This window comes from Phoxinus phoxinus (assembly GCF_949152265.1).
Source record: "Phoxinus phoxinus genome assembly, chromosome: 1".
Lineage (NCBI taxonomy): Eukaryota > Metazoa > Chordata > Actinopteri > Cypriniformes > Leuciscidae > Phoxinus > Phoxinus phoxinus.
Genome location: NC_136876.1, coordinates 52,658,158 through 52,683,233, shown reverse-complemented (window position 1 = coordinate 52,683,233; position 25,076 = coordinate 52,658,158). Strand labels below are relative to the sequence as shown.

Here is a 25,076-nt window from a genome sequence, read left to right as displayed (position 1 = left end):
TGGAATATAGAGGCACAAGTCATACACACTATACTTTCATCATAACTTCAAGTGATTGTTCCCTTTTTGGAGCTTGGTAGTAAAAACAAATCAGTCAGTTTGGATCAACATGACGTGTGTGTATGGCAGTTTTCATTTGCGGCTGAACGATCACTTTAACTCAACTGCAGTCAATGATCTGAACGTTCTCAGGGTTTTAACACTTTGCCTTCATCAGGGCTATAAATCAGGGCTATAAGTTGAAGAACTTCTGGTGCTTTTTGTGAGTATAAATCACACTAAACATTTGTCCTGAGAAAACAACAGGGAAGAGCATCTCAAAATAAGCCCGTTTCATTAGTGCATTTCCCTTAATAATTTCCCAATAATCATCTCTACAGAGAAATCTCATTTCAAACGCCTGGACATACAGTAGTCCTGCTCCGAGTCAACATCTGCCCATCAGATCCAGAACATGAGCAGGGTTGACGATCACATAACCGTATTATAGCTCTGTTCCAAACCCTAGTGAGGGAATGCCTTGCTTCAGATCTGAAACGCAGCCTTGAACTGATCTGTACTGAAGAGAAACAGAGCAAATTCAACAGAGTTCGACGTTAGCATGTTGCTAAGCTAACGCAACAATACTTCTAATAAGCTAAATAACAAAAAAAATACCACAAACAAATACTGTATAAAACTATCCAGACATTTCAGCAATTACAGTTACCATAATGTAAAAACTATTACCAGTTCCTCTTTCCTCTTCAATCCCAATCAAATCAAAACTCCCAGTGGATAAAAGTTCTACTCTACTGTCATTTTTTCTTCTGTATTTTTCCCTAGACCAAGATGATGGGAAAGGCTCCGGCATCCCTGCGACCTTACATAGGACGAGCAATTTGGAGAATGGATAGATAGACTCTTTTATTCTTCAGTGAGCTTGTGAACCGTCCGTGGAGAATTTCAAAGAATTGGTGTTTTCATGTTGGGTGCGCGGAAACCAGACCGAAACCCATTATAACCGGTGATGCTGTCTACACCGGTGCGACAACACGTATGCCCCTTTCTATCCCAGCATCCGGTGTACACACAGTGTTAAAATGCTGGTCAGCTCACTAGGTTTTGGAACAGATCCACATCTTCATCACTTTGTAGAAGATTTAAACTTATCTCTTGCTATTCTTGTTCAAAAGTTGTCCGAAAACATGGATAAATTGTGTTTTTCCAAACCACCTGTGCTGGAAGAGAAGCACAATCTGGCTACGCACCGCTACGAAGCGTCACGCTGGGTGTGTTACAGTCGGCTGAAGGAAAGCTTGATCATTCAACAAGACCCAGATGTTCTGAGATATGGAAGGAGCCAATATGAACGTACACGGCCTATATTACGTTATAATATTCACTTAAAGAATACAGCAGGACACTTACACAGTGAACAACACTGTCACCTGACCACATACACACACAGCACGCCCCATTGCACGTGTCTATTTACTAGAAAAGCAATCAGACTTCAATAATAAGCCACTTTTGGTACAATTGCAAAATTGATATCAAACTATTTTTTTTCTTGTTCATATAAATAACAGTTTTTTTTTTCTGTTTTCATTTTCCGGACAGAAAAACACGTTTTTTTTAGTTGAAGTAAGACATCAGAGACCATTGGCTAACGATTCAACAATAAAGCCTGTGTTAAGTTGCTTCTGGAAATTAAATGCGACCAGCCCATCCATACAAAGCACAGAACAACAAAACTACAGCTCTACGACTGAACGAAGCACTTCACCAACACGGTTCACCGACTAAACGCAAAGAAACGCCTCATCTTTGCCATGTTTTTTAGGAAAGGCTTTTTCTCAAGAGTCATGTCTGCAAAAGATGAACGTCACCTGCCAGACAGTTCAACTGCTCTCCCATGCATAAAAACGGTAGTTTATTGCCTCTCCTGCTCATATTCCTCAGAATATAACTTGTAAACATCATTCCACTAATGGAATTGAACTCAACAGGAAAAAAATTTGATAACTGAAAATAATTGTTTCTTGCTTTGTGAATTACAAGATCCTTACTTCGTATATAATTTCTGATAGAACAGTGACTACTTTTAGCTTTTCCCATCAGTATATCAGTCAGTGGCCAATAACACGCACAGGCGACTCAAGTAGGAGCTAAAAGTGGACCCAAAAACTCAAAACTTAAACCTGCAGGACTAACTTTCTTCCGAGGGAAAAGAAAAATGAGTTTCCGCAAATGTCCAGGCTCTTTTCCATACACTCTAAAAACTGCTGGGTTGATTCAACCCAATTTTGGGTCAAATATGGACAAACCCAGCAGTTGGGTTACATTTTTAAATTACATTTTTAACCCAACGTTTGGGTTTTGTCCATATTTGACCCAAAATTGGGTTGAAACAACCCAGCATTTTTTAGAGTGTACGATGAAAGCATATAGCCCACATACATAGCCCATGAAAGGATATGACTTTTGCATTACATCCATATGATAGTTTCCCATCAGGAACACACCCAAATTCAACTGGTTATTCATTAAATATTAAGTTGATCAGCACATTAGAGGTCTTCACGGTCCACTTCCACTCGAAAACCAAAACTGTGACGGACTGATGTTAGTCTCCCCGGTCTCAGGTCATTTCAAATAAATGTGCTTTTATTAAATAGATTAACATTTCCGACGAATTCCCATTATCAGTTTTGGGCGCTTAACAATATTTTCTCATTTAAAAGATATACATATTAAAAAATTGGTAACACTTTACAAAAAGGTTCATTAGTTAATGTATTAACATGAACTAACCATGAGCAACACATTTGTTACTGTATTTGTTAATCTTTGTTAATGTTAGTTAATAGAAATACATCTGTTCATTGTTAGTTCATGTTAGTTCACAGTGCATTAACTAATGTGCACAAGATATTAATAAAGTATTAGTAAATGTTGAAATTAACATTAACAAAGATTAATAAATGCTGTATACGTTCATGTTAACTAATGTAGTTAACTAATGTTAACTAACGAACCTTATTGTAAAGTGTTACCAAAAAATTATATGAGAATGTTACTCAGTCAATCTGTTATTTGCTTGTTAATATTGTAATATTATGTGCAATAAGCGGGATATCCACTTGCTCACTCAAGCGATGAACAGTTGTCAGGTATTGATTACAAATAAACATCTAAATGCAGGTGATGCCAAACTAATCTCAAACAATTAAGCCATAAGTGTACAATTTCAGTTTTTCTTCAAAACAAAACAATGTGTAAAATCCCGTAAAAACACATTTTTGAAGTACGGCTACATAATCTGGGAACATGGTTTACGTAAATGTTGCACAGATGGATTGGAGAATGAACTTCATCTACAAATAAAGAGATTTTAAGGGTTTCTTCATCTTCAGAGATGACAAAGTCAGTACAGGGATGCAAGCATGTGAAGCCGTGGGTCTAATATTATTGGGACTGACTTTCTTTTTCAAATGTACTTATGCATGTCGTGTTTAGGTAGCAACTAGGAAGTGATTCGGGTCGATCCATGCCGGGTACAGATCATGAATGAAAGACGGAGGCATTTATATAGCGCTTTACGATCATATCAGGGACGCGGGAAGATCTCTAATGCACATGTTCGGTGTGCCTAGATGCTCCTCGTCAGGTCTGAGGTCAGTTCTCGTGTGTCTTCAATCTGAAGAGTGACTTTCTGCTTGACCGTCTCTCTGGTCACTGTGTGCTTTCTCTGTATGGAAGAATAAACCAGCTCAAAAACTTCTCCTTGTGTGTTCTGTGGACCGAGTAACACGGGTTTAGTACCAAACAACGGTCACTAAAATACAACTTTTAAACAAATTTTTGGGTTAAGCTCAAGTCTGTGTAATATTCTAATTAATGAAATATTCATACAAACTGAATCTCTAAAAAAACGATAAGTCCTTTATCTTTTTCTGAGAGATTTTAGTGTTGTCTGTTCACATTTGTAAGGTCAAAGAGAAGATTTCTGAATGTTTTAGCGCGAGTATCACTGATTAATCTGATTAATGAAATGTTCAAAATTTGACAAAACAAGGGTTGTGATTGACAGATTAATCTCTAAAAAGAAATATTATGTCTTTTATCTATTTCTGAGAGATTCTGTTCACACTGTTATGCTCAAAGAGAAGATTTCTGGATTTAGCGCGAGTATCAAATGTTGACAAAACAAGGGATGTGATTGACAGATTCATCTCTAAATAAAAGTTGTTCAGGTCATGGAGTAGATTTGAGCATGAGTAAGCCTGTGCCTGAGGGAAGTGCTCTCCGGGTCATTACGAGCGCGCGTGTGTCTTGGACTTGACGATGGTGATGACGCTGGTGGTGGCCACTTTAGTGACGGGACCCCTGTGGGCCACAGTCCTGGCGAAGCTCTGCAGAGCCTCATACTTGGAGCGCAGCAGCTCCAGCTCCGCTTTAATGCTGGCGTTCTCCGAGACCAGCTTCTCCACCTCGTGCTGGAGCTCGATCTTCTGCTTCTCCAGCTCCTCCTTCTGCGTCACACGCTTCACTCGGCAGCTGGCGGCGTAGCCTCGGTTCTTGAGCGTGCGCCGGCGCTGTTTCAACTGCTGGATTTCATCTTTGGTCAGACCGCGCAAGTGCTGGTTCAGCTCTCGCACAGACATGGACACCAGTTCATCATCCGTAAGACTCGTGCCATTCTCACCCGGCTCTCGCTTCACCTGCAGAGCAAGGCATTTAACATACAGATGGATTCAAAGCAGCTTTACAGCGATACGTCATTGAAGTAACAGAGATTGCGAAGTCACGTATAGTGGATTGTCTGTTGAAGGAGCATCACAATAAAGAGTTTGCAGATGTTAAGCAGACTACTAATATTTTAACTTGGCAACTACATGTCTACTAACTCTCAATAGAGTATTAGTACTGTCGGCTTAAAGCTGCAGTCCGCAGTTTTTCCTCTTTGTCGCCATCTCTGTTCGAAATCTGCAATTGCAGTTATTCGCGGAACTATTAACTTTATGTGGGTTGTGCCTACATTTAATGCCCTTCCGATATTTATCCTTATATGACGTAATGACGCAAAGACATGCTCGAATTTTCCGTGGAAATCCACCATTATCACTGGAATTAAGACACTACAGGTGAATAGGGTAATATCTTTAACTGGGAGATATCACCATGAAACTTTCCCAGTTGATTACCTACATTAGGATGAGAACAAAATGTATTACAAGTTTTCTGTAATTTAATGTTTAAATATGCTAATTAGGTCATATCTATTTAAATATGTGCCAATTTCCATATATTTTACAAATTTAAATCTGAGTATTGGATAAAGCCAGGTTAAAATAATTTTTTTCATTCTTTTCACATATTAGATGGGAAACAATTACAGAGGGATTTATGGATATCTACTTTTGTTATCCTGTAAATCAGAATATACTGTAAAAAAAAAAAAATTCGCCATTTTTTGGGAATAAAATGTTATATAAATCAGGCTAGGAATAAATGATTTACAAATCCCTCTGTAAATGTCTTCATAATATAACTAGGCACAAGACTGGAAGGTTTGGTGTATATCGGTGCGACTGAAGTGGAGATTTCAGACTTGGAGAATGAGAGAAAAGTCATTTTGAGAAAACGGGCTTTAAAGATTTATCATCAGCCAATGAGATTGCGCATTCAGCACTTTTACTTTCACGATTGGTTGCGCATTCAGCACTTTTACTTTCACGATTGGTTGCTGATAAAAAGGAAATGGCCATAATGGCCAATCAACAGCATTGTACAGGAGAGAGCTTTCCAGCGGTGTGTGTGATGACGGTGCAGACAGAGATCGCGGATCATGATGATTTATAACGCCAACTTTTGTTGAATTTAGGAGAAATCTACAGACGCAAACAGACAAAGTTAGTAAAATAAAGACCTAAATGTGTGTTTCTGACTTTTTTTCACCACAAGTCTGAAAGAAGACATGTTATTGAAGACAAATATCCAAAAATCTCAAAATTGACCAGTGAAAAAAAAACTGTTTTCTGCCTGCCGTGTCTCGCCTTAATAACATTATTTCAATCTCACCGTTTTGAATCGAGCTAAGGCAAGCAGAGAGGTTTGAACACTGGCTGGTTTTGTACTTGCTCAATTTATTTTTGATCATTTTTAACCCAAAAAAGTTACGGACTGCAGCTTTAATATCTGCTTACTCTTTATTGTGAAGCTCCTCCAACAGACATTATACTGACTGTAAGTAACTTTGCAAGTACATGTCCACTTATTGTAACCCTAACCGTACCAGTCTACTAATACTCTACTAACACACTAATGAGAGTTAGTAGACATGTAGGAGCGACGCTACTTATAGTCAACAGAATGTGTGAAAGGGACCATCAAACTAAAGCGAAAGTGAATTATATTGAGGGATTGGAAAGCCATGCTCCCCATGCTTACTGTGATGGTCTCTGTCTTAAACCTTGAAAAAATAGGGTTTATTGAAGCAAAGTCTCGTATTAATTTCCCCAAGGTTTGGGGTCCCTTCCTCCAACATTTACATGACAGCAGAACTAAGATTTGAACACTTCTATTAATATGATTTTTGTGCTGATTTCGATCCCCCTCTTTACATGATTTACCTTTCTCCTTTATTTAGGCTCTTATGTCATTTGTCATGTTGTCTGGCTCTTTTCTAAAGTTTTTTTTAAGGGGGAGGGTGGGGGATATGATTGTTTATGTTTGTTAACGTTTGTTGTTCTTATAAAACTAATAAAAACAATACTGAGAGATAAAACCCCATAGAAAAATCCGGGTTCTGCTGTCACACCTGATCTACACATGAACAATTGATGTTAAATTCATAATTTTCAAACACATTTTTAAAACAAAATTTTAATTTGTTAACCAACAATGAATAAAAGTTTGTATTAACTAATATTAACAAAGATTTATAATAAATGCTGTAATTTTTTTTGCTAATTTTTAGTTCATGATTGCTTTGTTTCCTTTGTTTACTAAAAGCAAATATGATTAAATTGTGATTTAATACTTTTCTTCTGCGGTCTTAAAGGGATAGTTCGGCCAAAAATGATATTAAACCCATGATTTCCTCACCCTCAAGCCGTTCTAGATGCATATGTCAATAATTTTTCAGACAAACACATTTTCAGTTATTTTAGAAAATGTCTTCGATCTTTCAGTGGTTATAATGTCAAGTTATGGGGTCCGACTCCTTCAAGTCCCAAAAATGTGCATGCATCCTTCACTAAAGTAATCCATCCGGCTCCAGGGGGATAAACCAAGGCCTTCTGAGGGTAATCCGTGCGGTTTTGTCGTAAAAATATACATATTTAAAACTTTATAAATGAAAATAACTGGCTTCTGGCAACGGTCGACGCGCGTTCACAGGAGATGGTTGCCGGCGTATGACGCGCCGTGACTTGGAACGAATGCAACAGCGCAGCCAGAGAGCAGAGCAAAACTACACTCAGGATTTCAGGATTTCAAAAACGTGTATTTAAAAAAAATGTCGGAGGATTTTGATATTAGAGAAGAGGATATTGAGTTCTACGTCACGACGCTTCCTACGCTACGTCATACGGCAACCATCACCCGTGAACGGCCGTCGAGCGTTGCCGGAAGCCAGTTATTTTCATTTATAAAGTTTTAAATATGTATATTTTTATGACAAAAGCGCACGGATTACCCTCAGAAGGCCTTCGTTTATCCCCCTGGAGCCGGATGGATTACTTTAGTGAAGGATGCATGCACATTTGGGACTTGAAGGAGTTGGACCCCATAACTTGACATTATAACCACTGAAAGATCTAAGACATTTTCTAAAATAACTGAAAATGTGTTTGTCTGAAAAATGATTGACATATGCATCTCGAACGGCTTGAGGGTGAGGAAATCATGGGTTTAACATCATTTTTGGCCGGACTATCCCTTTAAGCTTTGAACTGTGATTTGGAGACATTAGAAACATCATGTGAACGTACAGTACCTTGAGTGCTTTGTTTCCCTTGTTTGTAGTAGTCATACCACGAGAGCCGCTCTCCACTGCCCCGCTCGACAGGTCTGAGAACACACAGAGATACGGTCACACACACTTCTCAGCTCATCGATCACACACACTTCTCAGATCATCAGGGTTTGAACTGTCAAAATGCCCATCTTTGCGTGTATCCTCACAAACACAGTTGTTTATGTCTTATTAGAATATAAACGGCACATGAGTATCAGTATATTAGATCAGTGCATTCGGTCTTAAAGTGACAGCAGCCTAATAAACCTGCTGCAGTTAGAGTTAATGTTCATCAAACAACAGGAGTGAGAAACTCTCTCACTGCTCTTGACTGATCACTTTTGTAACTTTATAAAAAAAATTTTTTAGTGAAGACTATGCAGTTAGATTGCTTTATACAATTTAGATCTTATTTCTAGTGCTTGAAGTTGAATCCATTTAATTTGTCTTTGTTCTATTGTAGTTTTTTGCCCTATTCCTTTACCATAAACAAGACTTGCCTCAGACTCCTTACGTACTCCCTCCAATGTTCATTAGTTACAATCTTTTTTTAACTATTTTTTTTTACATAGACAAGTACAAGTCGACAAGGCAACCTAAACATTTGAGTCAGTAAACGGTCAAAAGACAACTCTCAATTCAAACAATCTCAGCCTTCAAGAGCCAGTGAGATCTCACACACACACTCGGGAAGAACAGGACTTCTCATTGGTCCACAGGCAGTTTCTGCCCATTTTGAGACTAATAATCCCTAAGGTTTAGGCCCGGACCACCATAACAATACCTTAGGACCTTTTGGATGTAGGTTACAGCAGAGTTTGCTGAAACGAGGACAGATCACAATGATCCATCCAAATACATTCATAGCTATTTTTGAAAACCTTCACATCACATCAATTTCCACACCCAGACCTTAACACTGATGTAAACTACAACACATTCATTTCCTCCTTATTCAGAGAAATATGTTTTCTCAGTGATCGCTATTTGTATTACATCTTGCCATGAACCCACCTGGTTTAAACTATAAGAGTACTTTGCTGAGAGAAACAGATGTATATATATATATATAGTGTTAAAAAAGAACAGTTCCAGTCTCTGTTTTTATTTATTATTTATTTATTTTAATCTGTTTTTGCTTTTGCTTTTTTATCAGATGATAAGGCATCCTGAGTCATCCTGTTGCTGTTTTCCCCGGTCACTGTGGGACTACTTATCTAGCAGAAGGATGACATTTATTTGTTTAACTTAAAAAAAGTAGCACATAAATACACGGTATATACATTGTGTTAACCGTAACCAATCCACATCGTGCCAAACAACTCCCTTTAGCTGTTCTAAATGAAGTTCAGGGAAGGAGGAGGCGGGAACCGGCGACGTGCAAGGTAAAACTTAAAACTAATCACAAAATAAACATAAACAACAAAATAAAAAGCGCCAGCCCCTCATGGACGACTAAAACAAAACAGCAACATAAAGTCCAGGCCTGTTCCTCTCTCTCCCTCACTGTCGTCACTCCATAATGGTGTGTTCACACTAAAAGCGGTACTCGCTCTAGATTACTAGCGGGATGTTTCTTGTTTCTCGCGTCACTCGCGCCAATACAAACATTGCACGATTAGGAGTGTCACGCACATCAACAACATTTCTTTCTGCCATTTTTTCCATCATCAACCATGTTGGAGATAATTAGACTACTCTTGCTGCCCTGTACATGTTGTTCACAGCACCGCCCAGAGGTACACACACACTTATCAAAGAGCTGTTAACTGATTGGCTTGCACGACAACGTGTCATGCGAATTTTACGCTTGAGTTGAAATTTTTCAACTTGCGCGGAAGACACGATTGAGGCGAATATCGAGCGTTTGCGGCAACCCAAATTCCTGTCTATTTGCGTCTTTGCGGTGACTTTGTATGTAATCTACTCGTGCAAATATTTAAATTCAGGTTTGGTGCGCTCATTAGCGCTCGTGCCACCAGTCTCGCTCCGTTCCCACAGCTCTCGGCCCCGTACTGCTTGACACACACAGCTTCACACACAGGGCTTGTTGCTTTAATCTACCGCCCAGAACAGCATGTCTTTGTGTAAATTTGAAACCTCAAACACAAACACACACTTCTTAGGCTGTAACAGGAGTCTTCACAACTATTACAACTGTGTGTATTGCCACCAAGTGGACTCTTCTGTCTCAACATTCGCTAGTTGTACACGCGCCATTCACATGGGCAATAAAATTGGGTGGATATCTGCGGACCCTCCTGATGATGAACATTACAGCAAGCTGACCGTTGCAGAATGTGGAAGGTGGAAGTATGCTTTGTGCTTTAGTCACTTGTATTTTATGTATCCTGTAAACTTTATTTCTTTATCATTCATGCAAGTCTCCAGGCTCACGGCGCCCTAGACACCAATATTTTAACAATTCATAAGATTTTTGGTGTGAAGATAAAGGTTATCATTAGGATTTTTTCCCCCGGTAGTATTACAGCACACTGTGTTTATTAGCACAGTTTGTTGTTTGCTTTAGGAAACTGATAGAATGCTTGAACCTGAATGAAAACACTGAGTTAAGGCATTAACAAGATGGCAGGTGAATAGAAGAGAAACAGAAAGGAGGAGAAAAAGGAAGGGTTGGAGGAAACAGCCTTGTGAAAAATGCATCCTCAGCACAATTTGGGCAAGCTTGCAAAATGAAGGGTAAAAACCCCTGATCTCAGCAAGGACCCCAAACCAAGGCACCAATTAGGAAGTTGTGTAGCTCAACTTATATGACTAGAGCGTTCATTTCCAACCTTCAAACCCTGGCAGCATTCATAAATTTAGAGGATGCAATGATGCAATGATGCATAAATTACAGTATGCATATATGATAAATGCTGAGCCAACAAAAGCGCTGTGGCCTTGTGTCCCCGTGTCATGTGTTAATGATTGCTTTCCTTTACCGAGGCCTCAGGGACGAGTCCACAGATGGATGCCATTGGGCCGGGCTATGCTAAAGAAACACCGACCTGCCCCATTTACCTGTCCTCTACAGCACAATGTGACCCATCAGTAAAATAAAACCCTGAAGATACACACAGCTCTCTGGGATACCTGATGTTTTGTGAAGTATTTCTTTATACCGAGCGTGAAACCACTCTCTTATCACTCCATGATTGCTTCTCATATAATAAAAGGAGCATGAAACATAAATCTGAGTTGAAATAAATGTCATTTTGTAAATTGCCACGTAATAAGCACATTAATAAATAATAAAGTCATTTTTGGAGTATTGCTGCTTTGAAACAATCTATATTGTAAAACGCACTATATATATAAATGGTGACTTGACATTATACTAATGTAATTGAATATTTAATAATAATAAATTATATTATAATACAATATGTTATAATTAAAGAGTATTAATAGAATAGTTATTATTATTATTATAACAATAATAATAATTAGTATTATTTTATTGTACAGAGCAACAGTAAAATCACAAATTTAGAATTTTTTTGTAAAGAGACGGTATTCATCCCTCCTGGGAAGGTGCTGCTCTTCTCTCTAGTAATATGGCATATAGTCTTAGAGATAAAACATGACAATCTGGGGCTCAGGTCAGGAAGCAGACAGACTGGCTAAACTGACCGTCTGCTAGCGGCCTCACGTCACCAAGGTCAGATAAATCCCATAACATAGAGACTCTTTCACCTAGATATCATCATATAGAGACTGTGTCTGTTCCCCGAATTAGGACATACAAAAAACTTCCAAACCCATCTAAGGTTAAAAATGTAATTGATGTTCAACAAATAAAAAACAGATATAATACAAATGAGCAAATGATAAAGCTCGGGCTGCTGAATATTCGATCTCTCACTTCAAAAGCGCTTATTGTTCATGATATGATTACAGATTATAACCTAGATGTGCTGTGTTTGACAGAAACCTGGCTAAAACCAAACAATTACATTACTTTAAATGAGTCCACCCCACAAGATTACGGTTATAAACATGAACCTCGTCTGAAACGCAAAGGAGGAGGTGTTGCTGTAATTTATAGTAATATTTTCAGAATTACTAAGAAGTCTTGTTTAAAATATAATTATTTTGAAGTGTTGGTGCTTAATGTAAAAATATCTAGTGTAAATGATAAATCATGTTTGAGATTTGTACTGGCTACTGTATACAGTCCACCAGGGCACCATACAGACTTTATCAAAGAATTTGCGGACTTTCTATCAGAATTAGTATTGGCTGCAGATAAAGTCCTAATTGTTGGTGATTTTAATATACACATAGATAATGAAAAAGATGCATTGGGATTGGCATTTAAAGACATTATAAACTCAATTGGAGTTAGACAACACGTGTCAGGACCTACTCATTGTCGTAATCATACTCTAGATCTAATACTATCACATGGAATAGATGTTGATGCCGTTGAAATACTGCAGCAGAGCGATGACATCACAGATCATTATCTAGTCTCATGTAAATTACATTTAGCCAAGGCTGCAAAGCCGACTCCGTGTTATAAATATGTTAGACCTATCACTTCTGCCACTAAAGATTGCTTTATTAATAATCTTTCTGATCAGTTTCATCATCTCAGCATCCCGGATAGCTTAGACGAACTCGATATTGCGACAGAAAACTTAAACTCTCTCTTTTCCAGCACTTAAGACACAGTTGCCCCTTTACGCTTTAAGAAGATTAAAAGGAAATAGTCCAACGCCGTGGCACAACGAGCACACTCAGGCCCTTAAGAGAGCAGCCAGAAAAATGGAGCGCAACTGGAAGAAAACAAAATTAGAGGTATTTCGGATTTCATGGAGAGTGTTTCATAGTGCATTGTAGCTCGAGTTCTTACCAGAACCAGGAAGTATGACCATATTAGCCCCGTTCCCCGTTCTGTCAACACTGCATTGGCTGCCTATTAAACATCGTATACATTTAAAAAATTTGCTGATTAATTACAAAGCACTAAATGGTTTAGCTCCGCAGTACTTGAGCGAGCTCTTAACGCATTATAGTCCTTCACGTCTATTGCGATCTCAAAATTCCGGCCAGTTAATAATACCTAGAATATCAAAATCGACTGCTGGCGGTAGATCCTTTTCCTATTTAGCACCAAAACTTTGGAACAGTCTTCCTACCATTGTCCGGGAAGCAGACACACTCTGTCAGTTCAAAGCTAGATTAAAGACACATCTTTTCGGCCTAGCATTCACATAACACATTTTAGACTTCTATAACTCAATGTTAGGCTGCATAGTTTAGATCAGCCGGAACCGGGAACACTTCCCATAAATCCTGATGTACTCGTTACATCATAAGAAGGATGCTAATATTAGTCTCTCTGTTTATCCCGAGGTTTACCGCTGTCCGCCGTATCCGGATCTGATGAAGGACCAGCGCCTGAACACGACGACAACGCAGTCCTGAAGTGTCAACTAGTCTCTCCCCTGTGAAGGACTCCTTCCCTTTACCTCTATACAGATAAAACGTTGTCGGGATAATTACGGTTCGCATGGCTACGCAGACGCGACAAAAAAATTCTGAATTATACATTTTTAAAGGCCTAACAAGTAGTTTGCAGAGGGTTGATTTTTAAAGGACTACACGCCTGCGCACATATATATTCAAACGTGCATACCTATCGACCGAACACGTGATGCGCACGTGCACGCCGTCTGCTTTTTCGCGGGTTTGCGTTTCTGAGGTTTGCGCAGAGAAAACTGATAATCATTTGCACCTTCGAACCTATTTCAGGGAGTGCGTTCTCGAGACACCAGGCACTTTTTGTGCGGATGGGCGGCCGGAGCACATTAAGGGTTTTCTGTTAACACGGTGTCGTGTTAACGGCCCCTAAGTTAACTAATGATCTTCGCAACTTCACTACGCTAATTTCTATTATCACTGTAAAGCAGCTTTGAAACAATCCATACTGTTAAAAGCGCTATATGAATGAAGGTGACTTGACTCGGTGGGTGGGCTTAACATAATGACGGCAGAGTTGCGAGGGTTGAATTCCCTGCTTCTTGAAAATGTATGGCTGCTGCTACTGGCGAACAACGGTCTTTCAAACCTTTCGCTGTACCGGGCAGATGGCAAGACATCGATGGTATGGCATCGTGTGGGTGAGTGGTTTGCTGATGTCAACGTTGTGGATCAAGTGTCCCATGGTGGCGGACCGGGTGGGGTTATGGTATGGGCTGGCGTATGTTCTGGACAACAAACTCAGGTGCATTTTGAATGCACAGAGATACCGTGACGAGATCCTGAGGCCCATTGTTGTGCCATTCCTCCACGACCATCACCTCATGTTGCAGTTGATAATGCACGGCCCCATGTTGCCCCATTGAAACATTCCCCAGGCCACAATCAACAACCTGATCAACTCTATGCGAAGGAGATGTGTTACACTGCGTGAGGCAAATGGTGGTCACACCAGATACTGACTGGTTTTCGGACCCCCCCCAGACATCCCTCAATACAGTAAAACTGCACATTTTAGAGTGGCCTTTTATTGTGGCCAGCCTAAGGCACACCTGTGCAATAATCATGCTGTCTAATCAGCATCATGCCACATCTGTGAGGTGGATGGATTATCTCGGCAAAGGAGAAGTGCTCACTAACACAGATTTATGAACAATATTCTTGTGTACATAAAGGCAAAAACAAAAGTGTTGAGTTTTAATTTTGTTCAGTGTAGATATATTGTGATGATTAAGTTATATTCAGCAAGGAAAGATAGAAAATAAAGAGATTAAAAACAAAGCTAGGTTATATGGAGCAATCAACAACAAACCCAATCCACTCAGAAAGACAGGAAATCGATGTGCAGCAGAAGAAAGGAAATCATAGAGTTTTGGAATGACATGAGTGTAAGTAAATGATGACAGAATGATAATTTTTGGGTTAAGTAAGCCTTTAAACCCCATTAGCCCATCCCTAGTGCTGCCCATGATACCGAGCACAGCTAGAGAGAAGTACAGTGAACGATCATAATGGAAATAGACATTTAGTGAAAGCCATCATCAGGTTTCAGGATACTAATGTACATGCAAGTCATGTTCTAACCTGCTGACCTCTCAGAAGCCCTGATGCCCCTTAATGAAGACTGCCACTGGCTTAGAAACCCTGCATTTCATTTCATGCATGATCAGCACCTCTCTCTGATCTGCCTCATCAAGCACAACCAGAAAAGATAAAAAGAAGAGGAAACGAGTAGTTTTATGCAGATCTAATCATCTCTCCCTTCAACAGAGTCAAGTCAATTATCGAACAAGCTCCGTGTGTCGAGCACCATTTAACTGCAAATTAAAAATCAGACTCGGCTGATGGCTAGGGTTGTGTTTCTTCAAGACGGGCATCAATTTATGCGCAGAGGGCAGGGAAGCCATGAACTAGCGGCTATTCAGAGCGTGAAACGGAGATGCAAATGATTCTGAAGTTTCCGCAGTGAAGAAGCGACGACGCGCAGTCAATAACACAACGCTAGCACTGCTGATAGATAGACAGTGATAAGAGGAGTGGGGCTCGAGAAGTATTCTCTCAAAGTCAATCCTGCTTACATTGCAGGAAAAAAACCTCATTAGTCAGATGTAAACACAATGGAGCCCAACTTTTGTGAAGAGATTGAACTTGAGAGCTCAATGAAAGGTAGATTCATTATTGACATTTGGAGTCACCCTCAAACATTGTAAAAAAAGATTAGAGTCTCTTTCTAATGCTGTATTGATTTAGCAGGGCCGCACACATGGGTAAGGCTTGGAATGCAAGAAAAGCTTTTAGAAACTATACATTTATTTCCTGAGTTAAAATACAGGGCAGAAGTTTAGACTTGAAGTAAATCTGGCAAATATTCAATGGCAGGGCCAAAAACCTGAGTTATCAAATAAAGCAAATGTACTAGAACAGTGTTAGAAATAAAAAGAGAACATGAGACGTTTCATAGCTGGCTTTAATAAACCAGTCTGAATGACCTGTTGACCAGCTAAAAGAAGTCATCGGCAAAAAAGCAGTGATGACCCGACATGCATGTTGAAGTCTAGCGATGTCCATAGTAAAGTTCTGCTGAAATGAAAGTGTCCGTGTTTCCTCACAAGGTCTTCAACTCGCTGCTACTAAATCTGCACGCGAAACTTCTCTGACAAACTGTAATAAATACAAACACGAATCTCTACATATTGTTTGTGATCAAGCTTGGTGAATACATGCACTGATGCCTCCTCTGTGCTACAATAGAAAGAAAAACTAAACATTTGAAATGAATATTAGGAGCCACCGTTTTTCTATTATTATTATATCCATTTTAGTCCATGCGCCACCAACAGGCCTATTAAGTGAAGTGACGTGAAAGTATATAATAAAATGATATACAGTGGGGAGAACAAGTATTTGATACACTGCCGATTTTGCAGGTTTTCCCCACTTACAAAGCATGTAGAAGTCTGTAATTTTTATCATAGGTACTCTTCAACTGTGAGAGACGAAATCTAAAACAAAAATCCAGAAAATCACATTGTGTGATTATTAAGTAATTAATTTGCATTTTATTGCATGACATAAGTATTTGATACATCAGAAAAGCAGAACGTAATATTTGGTACAGAAACCTTTGTTTGCAGTTACAGAGATCATACGTTTCCTGTAGTTCTGGACCAGGTTTGCACACACTGCAGGATTTTAGCCCACTCCTCCATACACACCTTCTCCAGATCCTTCAGGTTTTGGGCTGTCGCTGGGCAATACGGACTTCCAGCTCCTCCACAGATCTTCTATTGGGTTCAGGTCTGGAGACTGGCTAGGCCACTCCAGGACCTCGAGATGCTTCTTACGGAGCCACTCCTCAGTTGCCCTGGCTGTGTGTTTCGGGTCGTTGTCCTGCTGGAAGACCCAGCCACGACCCATCTTCAGTGCTCTTACTGAGGGAAGGAGGTTGTTGGCCAAGATCTCGCGATACATGGCCCCATCCATCCTCCCCTCAATACGGTGCAGTCGTCCGGTCCGGATAATGATGATTTTTCCACCTCCATGCTTCACAGTTGGGATGGTGTTCTTGGGGTTGTACTCATCCTTCTTCTTCCACCAAACACGGCGAGTGGAGTTTAGACCAAAAAACTCTATTTTTGTCTCATCAGACCACATGACCTTCTCCCATTCCTCCTCTGGATTATCCAGACGGTCATTGGGAGACTTCAGACGGGCCTGGACATGCGCTGGCTACAGGACTTTAATCCATGACGGCGTAGTGTGTTACTAATGGTTTTCTTTGAGACTGTGGTCCCAGCTCTCTTCAGGTCATTTACCAGGTCCTGCCGTGTAGTTCTGGGCTGATCCCTCACCTTCCTCATGATCATTGATGCCCCACGAGGTGAGATCTTGCATGGTGTCCCAGACCGAGGGAGATTGACCGTCATCTTGAACTTCTTCCATTTTCTAATAATTGCGCCAACAGTTGTTGCCTTCTCACCAAGCTGATGCCTATTGTCCTGTAGCCCATCCAGCCTTGTGCAGGTCTACAGTTTTATTCCTGATGTCCTTACACAGCTCTCTGGTCTTGGCCATTGTGGAGAGGTTGGAGTCTGTTTGATCGAGTGTGTGGACAGGTGTCTGTTTGATCGAGTGTGTGGACAGGTGTCTGTTTGATCGAGTGTGTGGACAGGTGTCTGTTTGATCGAGTGTGGACAGGTGTCTGTTTGATCGCGTGTGTGGACAGGTGTCTGTTTGATCGAGTGTGTGGACAGGTGTCTGTTTGATCGAGTGTGTGGACAGGTGTCTGTTTGATCGAGTGTGTGGACAGGTGTCTGTTTGATCGAGTGTGTGGACAGGTGTCTGTTTGATCGAGTGTGTGGACAGGAGTCTGTTTGATCGAGTGTGTGGACAGGTGTCTGTTTGATCGAGTGTGTGGACAGGTGTCTGTTTGATCGCGTGTGTGGACAGGTGTCTGTTTGATCGCGTGTGTGGACAGGTGTCTGTTTGATCGCGTGTGTGGACAGGTGTCTGTTTGATCGCGTGTGTGGACAGGTGTCTGTTTGATCGCGTGTGTGGACAGGTGTCTGTTTGATCGCGTGTGTGGACAGGTGTCTGTTTGATCGCGTGTGTGGACAGGTGTCTGTTTGATCGAGTGTGTGGACAGGTGTCTGTTTGATCGAGTGTGTGGACAGGTGTCTGTTTGATCGAGTGTGTGGACAGGTGTCTGTTTGATCGAGTGTGTGGACAGGTGTCTGTTTGATTGCGTGTGTGGACAGGTGTCTGTTTGATCGAGTGTGTGGACAGGTGTCTGTTTGATCGAGTGTGTGGACAGGTGTCTGTTTGATCGAGTGTGTGGACAGGTGTCTGTTTGATCGAGTGTGTGGACAGGTGTCTGTTTGATCGAGTGTGTGGACAGGTGTCTGTTTGATTGAGTGTGTGGACAGGTGTCTGTTTGATCGCGTTTGTGGACAGGTGTCTGTTTGATCGAGTGTGTGGACAGGTGTCTGTTTGATCGAGTGTGTGGACAGGTGTCTGTTTGATCGAGTGTGTGGACAGGTGTCTGTTTGATCGAGTGTGTGGACAGGTGTCTGTTTGATCGAGTGTGTGGACAGGTGTCTGTTTGATCGAGTGTGTGGACAGGTGTCTGTTTGATTGAGTGTGTGGCAGTGGCGGAGCCAGAGGGGTGTCCGGGGTGGCACTGGACACCCCTGACATCCGATTGGCCACCCCGGGTGCCGCCCCAAAATTTTATTCGCTACTTTGCTTTTTTTTTTTTTTTTACGTTCACCGGGCAGCGCGCGCATTTTTCAGACGGACGAGCAGAAGACGAGAGATTATCGTTGCAACACCGATTCACCGAAGAAGAAGAAAACATATTTGAAGTTTTTAAGGTTTTTAACATCCGAGTTGTTTGCTCTGAATACATTTTATGAGACACCGTGTGAGTTAATAAGGCTGCAGGCTACTAGTTAATCAGACTAGAGAGATCGGTTTGCAATGTGTACGTTACAGTATATGTTTAGCTAATGTGGGGAAGTAGGCTACAGCTGTCAGTGTTCAGCGAGTTTGACAGTTTGAAATCGATTAGGTAGCTCAGTTACTTCAGTTCAGGGCTAGCAATGATCAAATTGGTAACTTAAACTGGTAGTTGATTTTAATGTAAGTTACAGTTATGAATTTCAATTACTCTCTCTCTCCCCGCCATTGACGAGTTTACGGCTTTCAGTGTTTTCACTGTTATTATGGGGGCACTATAACGCATCTCCTGAACTAGTACCTCCAGATCAAAACGCAGACAAGGAAGAAGCAGAAACAAGCAATCACTTTGTTGAGACTCTATCTACTCATCTTTGTTTTGATCATCATTATGAATCTGAACTGGATGTATAGTCATTATTAAAAATGTGATTTTCTCAGCTTTTTTATCATGTTGCCTCTTTATGAAACTTACCAACGTTCAAGTGTAGACTTTTTTTGTCTAAAAGCATTGGGTGTATGTTCTTTCTTTTTTATATATTACATGTTCAGATATTAATACAACAAGATATTCTGGGGTGCCATGAAATTGTGAAAATGACCTAAAACGCTGGCGGTGGCTGACAACTTTCTTTTTTTTTAATGCTGGCGGGAAAGTTACAATGAAAATGTTGGTAATTGGATGATTAGATGTAACCATAGGCTGTCATATTTTTGCACAGGATCAATTAAACATGGAAAGAAAGGGGGAGATTTCAGAGTTCTTTTTAAAGAAGCAAAAACAGTCAGATCAGGTGCAAACAGACCCCAGCCCTTGCATCACCACTGGACCCCAGAGCAGCTCCCTACCTACCCTACCTGAGTCAGTGTGGTCAGACTTCAGGACCACCAACAGGTCAGAGCATCTACCAGACACAGGCAGTCAATCACATACCCAATTCAGGAATTTAAGTTGAGATGATTTTGTCAGATTAAGGATAGTTAACCCAAAAATGAACACAAAAAAATATATATATTTTAAAGCATTTTGGTAACCAAATAGTTTTGGGTTCCCATTGTATTTTTTCTTTATATACTATGGATGTTGATGGGAATCAAAACTGTGTGGTTACCAACATGCTTCAAAATATCTTCTTTTTTGTTCTGCAGATGAAGATCATTCAGGTTTGAAGGTCATTCACCTCTGGTTCTGAGCAAGACAGTGAGCCATAGCTGCCAGGAGATGTCATGGAGCCCCTCCCAACTGCATCTAGCACCAGATTTGCTGTTCCAAAAGGACCCAGTGGTAGGCAAGACATTTACTTTAAACTACACAGTTTAGTTAGCAGTGTTAGTATCTCTTGTGGATCCCTTAATTATACATTTCCATAGACATGTGACACATCATTTAACAATATATTATTATAATATTATTTATTTTGCATTTCAGACATCTCTAGATCCAAAGAAGAGGGTCCTGTACAACCATGTTTGAAAACTTTCCCCAGAAGTCAGTGTGGTACTAGGAAAAGGGCTTTCAACAGCTCCTGGTATAAGGACAATTCATGGCTTGAATATTCTGTAAGTAAAGATTCAGCTTATTGTTTTGCCTGTAGGCATTTTTCTCTGCCCAATACACCTGAATCTGCCTTCACTTCCCAGTCAGGATTTTGTAACTGGAAAAAAGCTCTGTTTAAAGATTCTGGGTTTAAGCTCCATTCAAAGGCAGAACATCATATCAATGCTATGTATGCCTGGAATCAGCATAAAAGGGCTGTTAAAGGAGAACTCCGGTCAATTTTAACATTGAGCTCAATTTTTAGTAAATTTGGAGTGCTGTCAATACAGAGAACAACGACAAAAATCGGTGTTGCCTACACTGTGTTATCCTATTTTTAAAATTTGCACCCTATTGACTTCAATGGGGCAAGTTTTAAACCTGCTTTTATCCTCTTAACATCGTTGATGTGTCATTACAAGTGCACAGCCATGTTGAGTGATTCCTTAAGAGTGAACACGAGTGAATCTGACTGCAGTAGATGTGAAAGATATGAATAAAAATGATGTTATCAGCCAGCGCAAATACCTGTATTTAGTTCCTGTTTTCGGTGGAAGTCCAAAGTAGTCGATTGTCGAGTTCACGCGCATAGGTTTAGTTACTATGATTACGCGCGTGAACTCGACAATCGACTACTTTGGACTACAAAGACACAGGTCTTTGCGCTGGCTGATATAACATCATTTTTATTCATATCTTTCACATCTACTGCAGTCAGATTCACTCGTGTTCACTCTTAAGGAATCACTCAACATGGCTGGGCACTTGTAATGACACATCAACGATGTTAAGAGGATAAAAGCAGGTTTAAAACTTGCCCCATTGAAGTCAATAGGGTGCAAATTTTAAAAAGAGGATAACACAGTGTAGGCAACACCGATTTTTGTCGTTGTTCTCTGTATTGACAGCACTCCAAATTTACAAAAAATTGAGCTCAATGTTAAAATTGACCGGAGTTCTCCTTTAACAGCAACGCATCGATGTTAGTTCTCATAAATGAGGACCGGAAAAAAAAAGTGGAGGAAAACCGTACCTACATTAAAACAATTGCAGATGTGCTACTATTAACTGCCACTCAAAATATAGCACAGAGAGGTCATCGTGAGTCTCATGACTCTGACAACAAGGGCAATTTTTTGACAATCTTAGACGAAATTGCAAAGCATGACCCTCTCATTAAGAAAAGGCTTAATGCATGTGGCAATGCTAAGTACACAAGCCACCAAGTCCAGAACGAAGTTCTTGAGGGCTTAGCTGAGATGGTACAAAGTTAAATAATCAGTGAAGTAAAAGAAAGTGAAGTTTTTAGTGTAATTGTAGATGAAACCAAAGATTTAAAGAAAAAAGAACAAATCTCTTTAGTTGTGAGGTACTATTACGACGGGGTCATCCACGAAAGCTTTTTACACTTTCAGTCAGCTGAAAGCTTAGATGCAGCAGGCCTCACAAAAATGATCATTGATTGCCTTGAAAAACTTGGCCTGGACTACAGAAATAATCTTGTGGGGCAAGGCTATGACGGTGCAGACGTGATGAGCGGAAAGCATTCTGGTGTGTCCACGCGGATTAAAAACAGTGCAAGATTCGCATTTTATGTGCACTGTAATGCACATTGTTTGAATTTGGTTCTTGTCGATGCTGTAAAATCTGTTCCTGAGGCAGTTAACTTTTTTGCTCTCATGCAGAAGCTTTATAACTTTGTATCAGGCTCGTACGTACATCTCAAGTGGCTTGAAGTTCAGAAAGAGTTGTATCCACAGCAGCAGCCCAGTAGTTAGGGAAAGTTAGGCATTTCTTTGGCCAATCTGCAAAAAAATTTCTTACCAATAGCTTTTTTTACCATGTGTTCCTATAGGTGTCTAGTAACACCTCCCAATTTATCCACGGCCAAATCCTCGGGGAAACGCCTGGAGAGGCCATCAAAGTTGGGGTGCCCAGAGGGCCTGGGTACCAAAAAAAAAAAAAAAAAATTTTTTTTTTTTACCAATATTAGCTTTTGAGATGTCTAACTATGGGTTTTTAGGGGTGCTGAATCTATCCCAGCCATTAGTTTTGAGTAAAAATGACTCCAAATCCATACAAAATCCATAAAAATGTTTAAAACCATTACAAAACAAAACTTCCTAAATCAGTTTAAAATTTACCAAACCTCATCCAACTCCCCTGCATCTCCCTCACTCCTGTTATCATCTGGCTGGTTGATGTTCTGGCAAGAGTTACCATGACAGTTCCCACAAACAGAAATACACTTGACTCCTTGCTGCACCTGAGAGTGTCACAGTCCTCAGCACAGTTGCAGCTGACAAACTTCAGAAGGTGGTCCGGTGCAATGGGACCACCTCTGTTGTAGGGACTGGTGCATAACCTTGTTCTCCTTGTTTCCATCCATACTCAAGGACATCCAGTTATGGACTTTGTCAAGTCAAGTCACCTTTATTTATATAACGCTTTTTACAAAACAGATTGTATCAAAGCAGCTTCACAGTGATAATATGAAATTAATACAACAAAGTTTGCTTCTAGAAGAACATTGCGTCATCGTCCACCTTAAGTAAGGTAGATCAATAATATTGTTGAATATTAAATGTCCCCAACTAAGCAAGCCAACAGCCAAGGCAACAGTGGCAAATAACCAAAACTCCATCAGTGACAGAATGGAGAAAAAAGCATTGGGAGATCCCAGGCTCAGTCGGGGGCCAGTTCTCCTCTGGCCAATCAGTGAACAGTGTATGATTATGATTCAGGCAGCATTACAGGTCAGTTATGACACAAACTAGTGAGCAAAGTCAGATTGGATCAGAACATTTATCCAGTTCCATCTGGTTGGAGGTCGGAGTCATCACGTCGGTATGTAGAGGGGTTTGTTGAGGATCAGTGCTGATGGCTGTCGTGTCGATGAGGCCTTCACAGGGCTGATGAGGGATGCTTTGTGGATGGGCCCAGGCGCAGGTCCATCCTCTGATCTGGATACGGCCCGGATTCAGCTGACTTCAGTAAACAGGAGAGAGACTAGTTGACTAGTGTAGCAGACTTTATAGCAGTAGCCTATCTCTGGTCTGGAGATATGCCCGCAGAGAGTGCTGTGCTGCAGCTCCTGTAGTCGGAGGCAGTTTCTCAGGCTTGATGCTCCCGGCTGCGGCCCGGACAGTTGAACAGTTCGCAGCCAGCTTTGATGATGTCACTTTTCTTGGCTCTGATGTCATTGAACACATCCATGTCCCCCTCTGCTTTGTCAGTCTTGCAGAGCTTGGTGAGCAAAGTTGGTTTGCTAAACCCAGAAATTGCTGATACGGTATCGCAGCCAGAGAAGCTGTGTAGGAAGATCAGGTATGTAACAGAACCTCTCCGGGAGGGCCACCCGGATCTTTCCAACATCGTAAGATGTGTCTTTAGCTGTTGTGAGAAAAACCGGGTGGTTTGCCCTATGATGGACCAGCATAACCACAACGTCAGTGTCCTCGGCCCTCACCTCAGCAGAGGACTCTATTGCCTCATTTAGTGATGCACACACGATAGAAGTGTCAGCATCATCAGAGCATTGGTGTACACTGCGAAAGCCAAAAATATTCAGACTTATAAAACCGTGTGTATGCCAGAACCTGCGCAGAATTCACTTTATAAATCCCAGTCAGCGGAAGACTGTGCACACATGCGTCTCCTCCCCGAAATAACCTTACAACGCCTAGTTTTACTATGCATATCCTCATCTGCATATCATTTGCATATGATTATTCATCCACATGTTTAACGGTACAAGACATTAGGAAAATATGAAATCTTGTTCCTGAGTCTGAGTCTATATTTATGTAGTTATAAGTTTATTTAATAAAGTAATGCTGCACGTGGATCCTGCTTCCTCCTCTGCTTCAAACTACCGTGACAGAAGAACTGACCATAACATGGATCCAGCAGATTGTCTCTTCCGCCTCCGCCAGGGTAACCGTCCGATGGAGGAATATGTGAAGGAGTTTTGTGAGCTTTGCCATGGGGTGGACTTTAATGATGCTGTCTTAAAGGACATATTTGGCCATGGACTTAATAAGTTTCTTCATTTCCTCATGCCTGACGATACCCCTCACTACACTCTAGTGCAATATATTGGCTTTGCCCTTTTATTGAGCGGTTCGCCATTTACTGTGGGCTTTGCGGATGAGGAACCCCGCAAGCTCACAGTATCTCCTAAGCCTGAGCCAGTTCATGTCATGCCCTCTTTGGCAACTCTAGTACTCACACCGCTCGCCAGCACACCAGAGCCTCATCGGATCTGCCCCGTCATGGCCGCCAGTCCAGAGTCTCGTCCCGCCAAGACCACCCTTCCGGAGTTTCGTCCAGTCTTGACCACCCTTCCGGAGTCTCGTCCAGCCGTGACCACCCTTCCGGAGTCTCGTCCAGCCGTGACCACCCTTCCGGAGTCTCGTCCAGCCGTGACCACCCTTCCGGAGTCTCGTCCAGCCGTGACCACCCTTCCGGAGTCTCGTCCAGCCGTGACCACCCTTCCGGAGTCTCGTCCAGCCGTGACCACCCTTCCGGAGTCTCGTCCAGCCGTGACCACCCTTCCGGAGTCTCGTCCAGCCGTGACCACCCTTC

The 25,076-nt window shown here is 41.1% G+C and overlaps 1 protein-coding gene across 1 annotated transcript in view; it reads right to left on the bottom strand.

Moving 5' to 3' along the window:
• Positions 1-1,557: 1,557 nt before the first annotated feature.
• The window catches only part of LOC307004013 (transcription factor MafK-like), a 35,949-nt gene continuing 12,430 nt past the window's right edge, over positions 1,558-25,076 (bottom strand). The window contains exons 2-3 of the mRNA XM_079622954.1: positions 7,985-8,058; positions 1,558-4,706 (exon numbers count right to left, since the gene is read on the bottom strand). Of these exons, the coding sequence (XP_079479080.1) occupies positions 4,299-4,706; positions 7,985-8,020 (444 nt within the window). The 5' untranslated portion in view covers positions 8,021-8,058 and the 3' untranslated portion in view covers positions 1,558-4,298. The remainder of the gene's footprint in view (positions 4,707-7,984; positions 8,059-25,076) is intronic.